General features: G+C 54.4%; 1 protein-coding gene across 2 annotated transcripts in view; it reads left to right on the top strand.

Moving 5' to 3' along the window:
• Positions 1-5,299: 5,299 nt before the first annotated feature.
• The window catches only part of MARK4 (microtubule affinity regulating kinase 4), a 52,985-nt gene continuing 45,001 nt past the window's right edge, over positions 5,300-13,283 (top strand). For both annotated transcript variants that reach the window (XM_063658137.1, XM_054463667.2), the window contains exons 1-2: positions 5,300-5,652; positions 12,990-13,190. In XM_063658137.1, the coding sequence (XP_063514207.1) occupies positions 5,602-5,652; positions 12,990-13,190 (252 nt within the window). In that variant the 5' untranslated portion in view covers positions 5,300-5,601. The remainder of the gene's footprint in view (positions 5,653-12,989; positions 13,191-13,283) is intronic.

Raw genomic sequence — 13,283 nt, forward strand, 5'->3', positions numbered from 1 at the left:
ATCACTCTGCTTTGTCAATTTATTTTGCTTTTTTTTTTTTCCTGAGACAGCATCTCACTCTGTCGCCCAGGCTGGAGTGCAGTGGCGTAAACAATAGCTTACTGCAGCCTCGATCTCCCAGACTCAAGAGATCCTCCCACCTCAGCCTCCTGAGTAGCTGGGACTACAGGCATGCGCCACCATGCCCAGCTAATTTTTGTATTTTTTGTAGAGACACGGGTCTCACTAGGTTCTCCAGGCTGGTCTCAAACTCCTGGTCTCAAGCCATCCTCCTGCCTCGGCTTCCCAAAGTGCTGGGATTACAGGTGTGAGCCACTGTGCCCAGCCTGTCAATTTCTTTATTGCACCTTTTACAATCTGAAATTATCAGATGCAGCTGGATTCCTTGCAGATCAACTCAGCAAAGCTCACTTTGTTGATCCTGTTCATCTCTATAAGCCTAGCTGCATGCCTGGCCCTCAGTAGTCAAGATTTAAATGAATTTAAATGAAGCTGAGGGTTGGAGGTGGGTTTGGAGATGGACTTCCTGCTAGAGTTGGGATGCCAAGTGAAGTGAGGGCTGGGGCTGGAGCTGGTGCTGGGTGGGGTTGGGTATGAGAGTCAGGGTTACTTTAAAAGGCTAGAGCCATGTGTGGTGGCTCATGCCTGTAATCCCAGCACTTTGGGAGCCAAGGCAGGGGGATTGCTTGAGCCCAGGAGATCGAGACCAGCCTGATAATATAGCAAGACCCCGTCTCTACAAAAAAAAAAATTTTTTTAATTAGCCAAGTGTGGTGGCACGCTGTAATCCTAGCTACTAAGGGAGCTGAAGTGGGAGGATCACTTGATCCTGGGAGGTGGAGGCTGCAGTGAGCCATGATCTCGCCACTGGGCTCCAGCCTGGGTGACAGAGAGAGACCCTGTCTCAAAAATTAAGAAAAAGAAAAAAAGATTTTTTTAAAATAAATAAAACTGGGCTGGTTGCAGTGGCTTATGCCTGTAATCCCAGCACCTTGGGAGGCCAAGGCGGGTGGATCACTTCAGGTCAGAAGTTTGAGACCAGTCTGGCCAACCTGATGAAACCCCGCCTCTACTAAAAACACAAAAATTAGCCAGGCACGGTGGTGCATACCTGTAATCCCATCTACTCGGGAGGCTGAGATGGAAGAAATCAATTGAACCCAGGAGGCAGAGGTTGTGGTGAGCCAAGATTGCACCACTGCACTCCAGCCTGTGCGACAGAGTGAGACTCCATCTCAAATAAACAAACAAACAAATAAATAAGATAAACTGTGTTCAAGTGCTCAGGCACAGCCTGAGGGGGATGCGTGATCACTGGCCTAGGCAAAGTCCAGGCTGGGATCAGGGTTGGGGTCAACATTAGGATCAGGGGCTGGGCTTAGGGATCACAGCTCCCTCCTGGATCCAAGGGTTAAGATTCAAAGGTCTGAATGCCCCAGTTGAAGGAATGAATTCACCAGACATAGGTTGTGGAGGAAGGGCTAGCTGGATGACCAGGTCGGGAGGCGGAGGAACAGGCCTTGCCCCCCAGCTCGGCCTCTGCACCGCGGACCCATGGTCAGCAGTGGCCCATCATGTGCTGGGATCGTGCAGGATTTCCACCCCGCCTTATTTATTTATTTATTTATTTATTTATTTATTTATTTAGAGACGGAGTCTTGCTCTGTCGCCAGGCTGGAGTGCAGTGGCGCGATCTCGGCTCACTGCAACCTCCACCTCCTGGGTTCAAGCAATTCTTCTTCCTCAGCCTCCCGAGTAGCTGGGACTACAGGCGCGTGCCACCACGCCCGGCTAATTTTTTGTATTTTTTTTTAGTAGAGATGGGGTTTCACTGTGTTAGCCAGGATGATCTCGATCTCCTGACCTCATGATCTGCCCACCTCAGCCTCCCAAAGGGCTGGGATTACAGGCGTGAGCCACCGTGCCCGTCCCCCGCCTTTTTAAAAATTATTTTTATTATTTTAATTTAGAGACAGGGTCTCACTATGTTGCCCAGGCTGGTCTCAAACTCCTGGGCTCAAGTGATCCTCCCGTTCTGGCCTCCCAAAGTACTGGGATTACAGGCGTGAGTCACCGCATCCAGCCCCCTTTTTAAAATTTATTATTATTTTTTATTGAAATACAATTCACATACATAAGATTCACCCTTTTTAAACAGAGCCCGGTAGGTTTTAGTATACTCACAAGGTTGCAGCAAGCGTCACCAATACTTAATTCCAGAACATTCTCATCACCCCAAAAAGAAACCTGGTACCCATCAGCAGTCACTTCTCATTCCCCGGCCTCCAATCCCTGGCAACCATTGATCTACTTTCTGTCTATGGATTTGCCAATTCTGAATATTTCATATGAATGGAAGCATACAATAAGTGGTCTTTTGCGTCTGACTTCTTTCGCTAAACATGCTGTTTTCTTTTTTTTTTTTTTGAGACGGAGTCTCACTCTGTTGCCCAGGCTGGAGTGCAGTGGCGCGATCTCAGCTCACTGCAAGCTCTGCTTCCCAGGTTCACGCCATTCTCCTGCCTCAGCCTCCTGAGTAGCTGGGACTACAGGCGCCGGCCACCGCGCGCGGCTAATTTTTTGTATTTTTAGTAGAGACGGGGTTTCACCGTGGTCTCAATCTCCTGACCTCGTGATCCGCCTGCCTCTGCCTCCCAAAGTGCTGGGATTACAGGCGTGAGCCACTGCGCCCGGCCACATGCTGTTTTCAAGGTTCATCCACTTTGCAGCCTCCCTCTCTAAGTCTCAGTCCCTCCGCATCTGGGAAATGGGGTGGGGACGCTGTTGGGGAAGGGAGCGCAGGGGTGGACCCCTGGAGTGTGTGGGGCGCGTGTAGGGAGGTGATCGGCTGCCCCCGTGTGGTGCATGGTAGAACTGCAGCTCTCAGCGCCAATGCAGGGAACGGGTTGGGGGCGCTCAGCCCCTCTAGCCTACCCCCAAGACCCCCACTTTCACCCTGCAGCGTCCCTGGGATCACAGTACATCTAGAACACTACCCCGGAACTCTTCCCTCTCTGCCACTGTCCCTGAGGCTCCTCGGGCCATATTTGCCAAATAGTAATAATAATGTCCCCACATGAATTTTGAAGCTGGTCCCCTGTGAAGCACTTTACTCAAAGATTCTCATTGATTTGTTAGCAGTAACAAATTAAAATAACAAATAACTATAAACAAGTTGACAAATAAAAATAGTAGCAGCCTGAGGTTGCTGCTATTATTATTCGGAGACAGGAAACCACAGTGGTTGAGAGAGGGTCCAAGTTTTGGAACTTGGGAGCACTTGGATTCAAATCGTAGCCCTGCCACTAATTTGCCGTGTGACCTTCAGTGTGTGACGTTTCTCCCTTCCTTGGGCCTCTGTTTCCTCATCTGTAAATGGGATTGATAAAGATGCTCCCTACCTCCTGGGGTGGCAGAAAGGAGAAACTGCTCAGAGCCTGGCACAAGGGCAACTGCCGTGAGTCTATGTTGCTGATAGTATCAAGCAGTGCTGTGCTGCTGACTTGCACAACCAGCTTTTGGCTGAGTGCAGGGTAGTCCCAGCACTTTGGGAGGCCGAAGTGGGAGGATCGCCTGAGCCTGAGAGTTGGAGATCAGCCTGGGCAATATGGCTACAAAAAATTAGCTGGGCGTGGTGGTGCACACCTGTAGTCCCAGCGACTCGGTGGGGCTGAGCTGGGAGGATTGCTTGAGCCCGGGATGTCCAGGCTGCGGTGAGCCATAATCGTGCCACTGCACTCTAGCCTGGGTGATGCAGTGAGACCCCGTCTCAAAAACAAAACAAAGCAAAGCAAAACAAAACACCCCCAGCTCTCTGCAGGTGGGGGTGGGGAGCCTTAATTTGTAGAATTTGCCAGTTTCCATGGTGTAAATATTTCCACCATGGCTAATTTCAAGCTACCAAGGTGATATCACATGGCATTTTTGCCCCCATTATATAGTAATTTTACTGTGCAGCTACAATAGACATAAGTAACCTCAAGATCACAGATAATGGCAAATGTAGTAAGATAATTAGGATGTGATGAGTATGTATTACTTGTACCTTTAATGTAATTTAATTGTAGGTTTGCATAATTTAATTTTTAATAATGGCTGTGTTTAACAACCAGTTCCAAAATTCCTGAGACATAACAATCAGGTCGCTCCAGCCAGATCCAGCACACTGCTGTTTTAGAAGGGGAAACTGAGGCTCAGGAAAATAAGCCTCAGATAGACGAAGGCAGGGCACAGACCCCTTCCCAAAACCATGTGACTCCCAGGCCAAGACTATGTAATACCTGTCTTTCTTTCATCCCACCCCGGTCCACAGAGCATGGATGGTCCCCACAGCGCTGTGTGGCCTCCGAGAGGCTCTTGTCCTCTCTGGTCTCAGTCTGCCCGCATGGGGGAGTGGCTGTGCCCTGCAGGCGAATACCTGCACAGGGTTCCTTCGCACCTGCCAGTGAGCAACACACGGATTCTTCCTCTCACTTTACGAACTGGGAAAGTGAAGCCCAGAAAGGGCAAGTGCTTGCCCCGGGTCATACAGGTGGACAGAGAGGGTCCCCACACCCCAGCTGGGGTGCAAAGGAGAGGATGCTGCAGCCCCAACCTGGGGGTCTGGAGCTATGTGGGTGAGTGGAGGCAGCCTGACTAGGGAGGTCACTGAGCCCTCAGCAGTGGCCAAGCCCTGCACACCATCCCCTTCACCCACCCCACCCTTAGGCCTCCGAGGGGAGAGCTTCCCCCGCCCCCCCCGCCAACTGGGGAGAGAATGGGCCGGGGGGAGGGACAATGTGGGCAGCGCCTCTGGGGGCTTCTCTGGCTCAGTCCCTTTATCTCCATCTCTTCACAGATCTCTGCGTCTCTGTATCTCTTTGTCTCTCCCTGTGTGTTGGGGGGTCTCTCTCAGTCTTTGTCCCTCTGCGTCTCTGGGTCTCTCGGTCTCTGTCTCCCTGCGTCTCTCTCTGTCCTCTGGCTCTCCGTTCATCTCCTTGCGCCTCTCTCTCCACCCTTTTGTAACTCGTCTCTCTCTCTTTGTGTCTCTCTATCTCTACGTCTCTTGATATCGCTCTCTGCGTCTCTGGCGCTCTGCCCCGGCCTCTCTCTCCCCTTCTCTCCTCTCCAGTGCGCCTCTCCTCTCGGGCGAGAACACGCTCCCCGCCGGCGCGCCCAGACCCGCCTCCGCTCCCGGAGCCCCCGGCGCCCTGGACCAGCCCGGGCCTGCGCCTTTAAGGGCCGGCGGCGGGGGGCGGGGTCCCGGCGCCCCGCCCTGCCCGCCCCTCCCCCTGACGTCCCTTCCTCCCTCCCCAGCCCCTCCACCGCCTCCCTCCGCCGCCGCCTGGGCCGGCTCCGCGCCCCCTCCGCGGCCCCCGCCCGCCCGCCTGCCCGCCGCCCCCATGGCGCCCGGGGTCCCCGCTGCACGGGGCCACTAGGACCCTCGGCGTCCCCTCCCCTCCCCCGCCCTGCCCCCTCTCCCGCGGCGCGGACCCGGGCGTTCTCGGCGCCCAGCTTTTGAGCTCGCGTCCCCAGGCCGGCGGGGGGGGAGGGGAAGAGAGGGGACCCTGGGACCCCCGCCCCCCCCACCCGGCCGCCCCTGCCCCCCGGGACCCGAAGAAGATGTCTTCGCGGACGGTGCTGGCCCCGGGCAACGATCGGAACTCGGACACGGTGAGTGGGGCCCGGCCCCTTGGGGAGCCCTGGCTGGGTTCAGCCGTCAAACCCTTCTCCCCGTTGTGCCCCTCGCCCCGCGAGCCCCTACCCTCGTTTCCTGAGCCCGACCCGGCTCGTCACCTCTCGACCCCTCCCGGACTCCCAGGCCTCTCCGCCCTCCCCACCTTTTCCAGCCCAGCCCGACCCCTGGGGGCGCCCCTCTCTCGGGACCCCTCTCGTCCCCGTGCAGACCGCTTCCGCTCGGGTCTGTTCCCTCCAGGAAGCCCCCTCCCCTGCTTCCAGGAGCCCCTCCTTTCTCTCGCGTGTGCTGAGCCCTTTCCCCTCCAGGCCGTCCGCGTCCGACACCTCGCCCCTTCTCGGATTTGCAGGGCCCCTGACCCCCCAAGGCCCGGCCCTGGCACTCTCAGCAGGGCCTGGCCCAGTCCTGCCTCTGGCTCCGGCCTTCCCTGTCTGGGGCTGGGTGCCGACTCCCCAGGAGCCCCCTCCTCTCATTCCCAGCCCTCTGCTCCTCCAGGGCGCACCCGGGGCGCCTGTGGGCAGCCCCTGGCAGGAAGCTGGTTTCCACCTCTCCTGGGCCCCGGCCCTTTTCTGGCTTCTTCAAGGTCTCTCCCGTCCCAGGCCTGGTCCCCATCTTCCAAGCAGCCGTGTCCCTAGATCCCAGCACCCCGGGGCCCCCAGATGCCACCTGGACCCTTTCTGGTTTCTTCCTCTCCCGGGAAGCCTTGGCCTCCAACTTCCAGGCCCCCACCTCACCCAGGCTCGTATTTCTAGGCCCTGGACCAGTCTGACTCCAGGCCTCATCCGCCCTCTATCAACTTCTCAGCTTCAGGCAAGCCCCTTCCCCAACCCCCAACCTCTGGACCCCCTGCTAGGCCAAACTCAGGCCCCTTCCCCACAAACCACCGTCCTTTCTCCTGCCCCAGGGCCTCCCCCTTCCTTGCTGGGGGTCTGGCCTTCCAAGGAAGCCCCCTCCTCAGCTTCAGAGGCCTTCCTCAGCTACAGGGCCTGGCCCCAGATCCTTCTTCCAGAAAACTCCTGGACCTGAAGCCTCTCATCTTGCCCTGGCTTCAAGCCCTTTTCTCTTGGGTCAATCTGCTGGAAGCCTTCTCCCCAAATTTCTAGACCCCTTGACCTTCCCCAGGGCTCATCCTTTATTCATCTGGGCTGCTCCTTGCCCAGGAAGTCCCTACCCCGTACTTCCAGGCCCCCCAGACCCTTCTCTAGTTTCAAGGACTGCTCCTAGAAACCCCTTTCTCTGATTCCTAGGAGCTTCCCCAAGACCCAGGGATTCCTGGCCTCTGACTTCTACTGTCCCCATGGCTTTGTCACTTTCCACCATTCCCAGGCGCCCCCTGCCCCTACACTGCTTCCCAGAGAGTCCCAGAGAGGCCCCTCCCCATCTCCTGTGTCTCTGATCACTGATCACTTCCAAAGACCTGCCCACCACCCGGTCCTAGACTTCTCCCCAGCTGGGATCTTTGTGCTTTTCTCCAAATCCTTCTGCCAGGTCCCTGTTCCCCTTCCCCCTGTTTCCCTCACCTCCGACAGATGCCCCGCGCCTCACACACCATCAGAGAGATTTATATCTGTCCCTTCCTCATCTTGCAGATCCCTCCCTCACAGAGACCACTCCGCATCATCACTATGGGCCAGAACTCCAATTTGGAGTCTAATGAAATGCCCACCACCTCTGTTCCTTGTTACAATCTACAGTGAGGTGCCAGGGGCTCCACAGTCCTGGGTTCTAATGCTGGCATGGCCAGCTGGTTTGCCTTGTGTCCTCAGACAACCAGTTCTCCCTTTCTGAGCCTCAGTTTCCTGCCCTGGAAAATAAGGGTGACCGCTTGAGTGCCTCCAATGCTTACTCGATTCAGGCGAAGCCTGGCACCTAGGAAGCACTCCACAAATGCCAGCTGCTATTGTGGCTGTGGGTATGAGTCAGACAGCCCGTGGATTCTCAGCTCAGGGCTGTTATTAGTTGTTGAGTGAGGCTGCAGATTCACTCCCAGCTTGCAGCCTCAGTTTCCTTATCTCTAAATCGGGTTGATGATGGCCCCCCACTGTTAGGGATGTTTGCAGGAGCCAGCGACGTGATGTGACTAAGGTGCACAGGGCCTGGCATGTGTCGTGGCTGTTGTGGTTATTAGTACTACTTTAATTGTTCAGATAAACTTGGGTTCACATCCTGTTTCTGTCCCTCCCTAGCTGTGTGACCTCGGGCAAGTAACCTCACCTCTCTGAGCCTTGGTTTCCTTGTCTGTTAAGTGGAATGCCTAATGACGACTTGCTGTTCCCTGGGTTGTTAAGATGCGTGCATGGTGCAGATTTGAGGATGGCTAATCCCCTTTTCTCTCTTCCAACCCTTGTCACTAAGACCTGCCTGTCTGTCCTGGTGGGGAATCACCTGCCTGCCTCTGGAATGGGAGGTTGCAGCCCCCTCTCCTGTTTCCTGGTTACCATGGCTATAGCCACGTGGGGTCATGCTCCCCCACCCCAAGTTCCAGGGCCCCCCACCAGGGGGCCAGCCTCCCCAGGTTCCCTAGCAACAGGCCCGGGCGTTGGGGCGCCAGCCGGGCGGGAGGGAGCCAGGCCAGCTGGTGGTGCAAGCCAATTTTAGCTCCCACCCCCGGCCCCCTGGGGCTTTGTCACCCACTGCCCCAGCTGCCCCTCGCAGGGGTCCCTCAGCCATGCTGCCTTCAGTGTGGTGCCATCCCACCTCCAGTTGGCTGCCCTGGCACCACCTGACAGGGGTTCTTCTCCAGGTCCTTATCTCAGTGGGGATCCGAGGCCTTATCTCCAGGATCTCCACCTGCCTCCCTGGTATCTCCTGGGAAGAAGCCTGGGGCTGTGGGGAAGCCTGGCTCAGCACTCAGGAGGAATCAGCAGGCCGGGGTTCTCATCCCAGCACTCTGCTCCATCTGCCCTGTGACCTTGGGGGAGGAACTCCCCCTGCCTGAGCCTGGGGGTCCCCATCTGGAGACTGCAGATCATAATTGGACCCACATTGGAGGCCAGGGTGAGGGCACGGCAGGCAGTGGCGATGCGTGGTTAGAGCCCTGGCCGTGGTGGTTGGAACTGCCCAGCCGTGGGGAGGTTGTCTTTCTGCCCCTGTGTGACCTTCACATGGCACCTTCTCTCTCAAAGGCTTAGTTTCTCTGCTGGAACGTGGAGTCGCTCCCTGGGCTACTGCAGGAATTAAGTGTAGGCGAGTTACCTGTTTACACAAGACTTGGTCCATAGCATGAGCTGCTTTGTAGAAATGGTTCATGACCCAGCGTGTTAGCTCACACCTATAATCCCAGAACTTTGGGAGACCCAGGCAGGAGGATGGCTTAAGCCTGGGAGCTGAAGACTAGCCTTGACAACATAGCAAGACTCCATCTCTACAAAAAAATTTAAAAATTAGCTGTGTGTGGTGGCGCACTCCTGTGGTCCCAGCTACTCGGGAGCCTGAGGTGGGAGGATTTGCTTGAACCCAGGCAGTTGAGGCTCCAGTGAGCCTTGATTACACCACTGCACTTCAGCCTGGATAACAGAGCAAGACCCTGTCTCAAAAAAAAAAAAAAGTTCAGGTGTGAGAGGCAGTGTGGCATTGTGACAGAGAAGAGCATCAAGTCTGGTGGAAACTATCAGGCGTGGTGGCTCATGCCTGTAATCCCAGCACGTTGGGAGGCCGAGGTGGGCGGATCACCTGAGGTCAGGAGTTCAAGACCAGCCTGGCCAACATGGTGAAACCCCCTCTTTACTAAAAATACAAAAATTAGCCGGTCGTGGTGGCGGGCGTCTATAATCCCAGCCACTCGGGAGGCTGAGGCAGGAGAATTGCTTGAACCCGGGAGGTGGAGGTTGCAGTGAGTTGAGATCGTGCCATTGCACTCCAGCCTGGGCAACAAGAGTGAAACTCTGCCAAAAAAAAAAAAAAAAAAAAAAACTGGTGGAAACTGTTTGGGTTCAGATCGTGGGTCCAGGCCTCAGTTTCCCCACCTGTAAAATGGAGGTGATAATGTGGTAATGGCCTCATATTGCATCAATGACCAGCATTAATTAAATGTTAGTTGTAGTTGCTATCAAGTGGCCCAGCAGTGCCTTTCTCAGAGACTTGGGCCCCCAGCCCATCAGCCTCTTGGCCTTTCTTCCTCCCCTCCCGTTGTCCTCCTGCTTCCCACTCCCAGCCGGAAGGGCACAGGCAGAACTGCCTTGGTGGGGGGCCTCAGGCACCCTGAACCCCAGCCCTGAAAGGGAGACACAGTCCCTGGGGCTTGCAATTAGGCCAGGGCAGCTGGGAGCAGGCAGGTGACCTGCGGGGGAGAGAGGCTGGGGAGGGACAGGACAGTAGGAACAGAACATCAGGAGGAGAGAAGCCATGGTGTGGGAGACAGCAAGTCAGGGCGCTTCTCAAGCCCTGGGTGTTTCAGGGGGTGGCAGAAGCAACAATGTTTCCCATGGAAGGAGGATAACAGGGATTCATCCAGGTCTCAGGGCCAGTGAAAGACTTGGTTACACCCCAGGGGGTGGTGGCTCAGGCCTGTAATCCCAGCACTTTGGGAGGCCGAGGTGGGTGGATCACCTGAGGTCAGGAGTTCAAGACCAACCTGGCCAACATGATGAAACCTCGTCTCTACTAAAAATACAAAATTAGCCAGGTGTGGTAGCATGTGCCTGTAATCCCAGCTACTTGGGAAGGCTGAGGCAGGAGAATCACTTGAACCCAGGAGGTAGAGGTTGTAGTGAGCCAGATCAGGCCACTGCACTCCAGCTTGGGCCACAAGAGTGAAACTCTGTCTCAAATAGAAAAAAAATAAGACTTGATTACAATGTTTGGAGTCCAATCTGGGGCAACAGTGATTGGAATCAAATGTTAGGGGCATTCCACTGGGACTCAAATGTTGACATTTGGGTTTGAAGTAGAATTTGGGGGCTGGAGAGCTGACGGTTGATGGGTAAAATAGCATGTCAGGACCAGTGGTGGTGGAGGAGGAGCCTCGAGTCCAGATTGAGGTCAGCGTTGATTGGGGTTGAGGGCAGCCTCATTTAGAGCAAAATACCGTAGAGTTGATCCAGGCTCAGGACAGGCATACCCTGCTTTTTCGCACTTTGCCTTATTGAACTTCACAGATACTGTTTTCTACAAATTGAAGGTTTCTGACGACCCTGTGTTGAGCAAACCTGTAGGCTCCATTTTTCCAACAACCTGTGCACAATTTGTGTCTCTGTCACATTTCGGTAATTCACACAATATTTCAAACTTTTTCATCATTATTATAATAGCTGTTATGGTGATCTGTGATCAGTGATGTTTTTCCTTTTTTTTTTTTTTTTTTTTAGAGACAGGGTCTTGCTCTGTTGCCCAGGTTGGAGTGGAGTGGCATGATCATAGCTCGCTGCAGCCTCAACCTCCCGGGGCTCAAGCGATCTTCCCATCCCTGAGTAGCTGGGACTATAGGCATGTGCCACCATGCCTAGCTAATTTTTTTTTTTTTTAAGTTTTTCTAGAGACGGGTGTCTCACTTCATTGCCCAGGCTGGTCTCAAACTCCCTGGCTTCAAGCGATCCTTCTGCCTTGTCAATGATTTTGTTTAATTGTGATTCACTGAAGGTTCAGATGATTGTTAGCATCTTTTAACAAGAAAGTATTATAAAATTAAAGTACGTACATTGTTTTTATAGCTGTAATGCTGTTATTGCACACTCAGTAGACTACGGTATGATGTAAACACAATTTTTCTTTCTTTTTTTTTTTTTTTTTGAGATGGAGTCCCACTCTGTCACCCAGACTGGAGTGCAGTGGCACCATCTCAGCTCACTGCAACCTCTGCCTCCCTGGTTCAAGCGATTCTCCTGCCTCAGTCTCCTGAGTAGCTGGGATTACAGGTGTGCATCACCATGTCCGGCTAATTTTTGTATTTTTAGTAGAGACAGGGTTTCCCCGTGTTGGCCAGGCAAGGTTCACACTCCTGACCTCAGGTGATCCACCTGCCTTAGCCTCCCAAAGTGCTGGAATTACAGGTGTGAGCCACCTCGCCTGGCCCATAATATTTTTTTTCTTTTTTTTTTGAGACGGAGTCTCGCTCTGTCACCCAGGCTGGAGTGCAGTGGCGCGATCTTGGCTCACTGCAAGCTCTGCCCCCTGGGTTCACGCCATTCTCCTGCCTCAGCCTCCCAAGTAGCTGGGACTACAGGCGCATACTGCCACGCCTGGCTAATTTTTTGTATTTTTAGTAGAGATGGGGTTTCACCGTGTTAGCCAGGATGGTCTCAATCTCCTGACCTCATGATCTGCCCGCCTTGGCCTCCCAAAGTGCTGGAATTACAGGCGTGAGCCACCATGCCCGGCCTTTTTTTTTTTTTTTTAGACCAAGTCTCACTCTGTCACCCAGGCTGGAGTGCAGTAGAGCGATCTCGGCTCACTACAACCTCTGCCTCCCAGGTTCAAGCGATTCTCCTGCCTCAGCCTCCAGAGTAGCTGGGATTACAGGTGTGTGCCAATGCCTGGCTAATTTTTGTATTTTTTTTAGTAGAGATGGGGTTTCACCATATTGGCCAGGCTGGTCTCGAACTGCTGACCTCATGATCCACCCACCTCGGCCTCCCAAAGTGCTGGGATTACAGGCCTGAGCCACAGCACCTGGCCACCTGACCCATAATTTTTATGTGCACTGGGAATCCAAAAGATTCATGTGCATTGCTTTTTTGCAGTATTTGCTTTATTGTGGTGATCTGGAACCAAACTTGCGATATCTCTGAGGTATGTGTGTCATTAGAAAAGGAGGTTGGGGCTGGATGCGGTGGCTCACATCTGTAATCCGTACAGCCGAGGCAGGTGGGTCACCTGAGTCAGGAGTTTGAGACCAGCTTAGTCAACATGGTGAAACCCTGTCTCTACTAAAAATACAGAAATTAGCCAGGCATGATGGTGCCTGCCTGTAATCCCAGCTACTCGGGAGGCTGAGGCAGGAAAATGGCTTGAACCCGGGAGGCAGAGGTTGCAGTGAGCTGAGATCGTGCCACTGCACTCCAGCCTGGATGACAGAGCAAGACTCCATCCCAAGGAAAAAAAAAAGACAAGGAGGTTGGGGGTAGTCAGACTGCAGTGAGGGTCGAAGAAGGGGTCTGATGCCTGGGGCCCTGGATGTTGCAGATTTGGAGGATATGGGGGCTTTTGTTTCTGGAGGCATCTTTTTGTAGAGAAAGATGAAGGATGCTTGGCTCTCTGGGGCCTGAGTTTGAAAAGGGCCACAGAGGGACCGGTAGCCAGGCCTCAAGTTAACTGCAGTAGCCCACGGGTGCCATGGAAGGTGGGATTGGATAGCTCATGCTCCATCTCTCCCGCCCAGCATGGCACCTTGGGCAGTGGCCGCTCCTCGGACAAAGGCCCATCCTGGTCCAGCCGCTCACTGGGTGCCCGTTGCCGGAACTCCATCGCCTCCTGTCCCGAGGAGCAGCCCCACGTGGGCAACTACCGCCTGCTGAGGACCATTGGGAAGGGCAACTTTGCCAAAGTCAAGCTGGCTCGGCACATCCTCACTGGTCGGGAGGTGAGTATGGGCACAGAGTGGGGCTCGGGGCAGGTCCCTGTGGGACTAGGTCTTCGGTGTATGTTGATAGAGGTCGGGATCGGCTCTGGGTTT

This window comes from Pongo pygmaeus, chromosome 20, assembly GCF_028885625.2.
Source record: "Pongo pygmaeus isolate AG05252 chromosome 20, NHGRI_mPonPyg2-v2.0_pri, whole genome shotgun sequence".
NCBI classification, from domain to species: domain Eukaryota; kingdom Metazoa; phylum Chordata; class Mammalia; order Primates; family Hominidae; genus Pongo; species Pongo pygmaeus.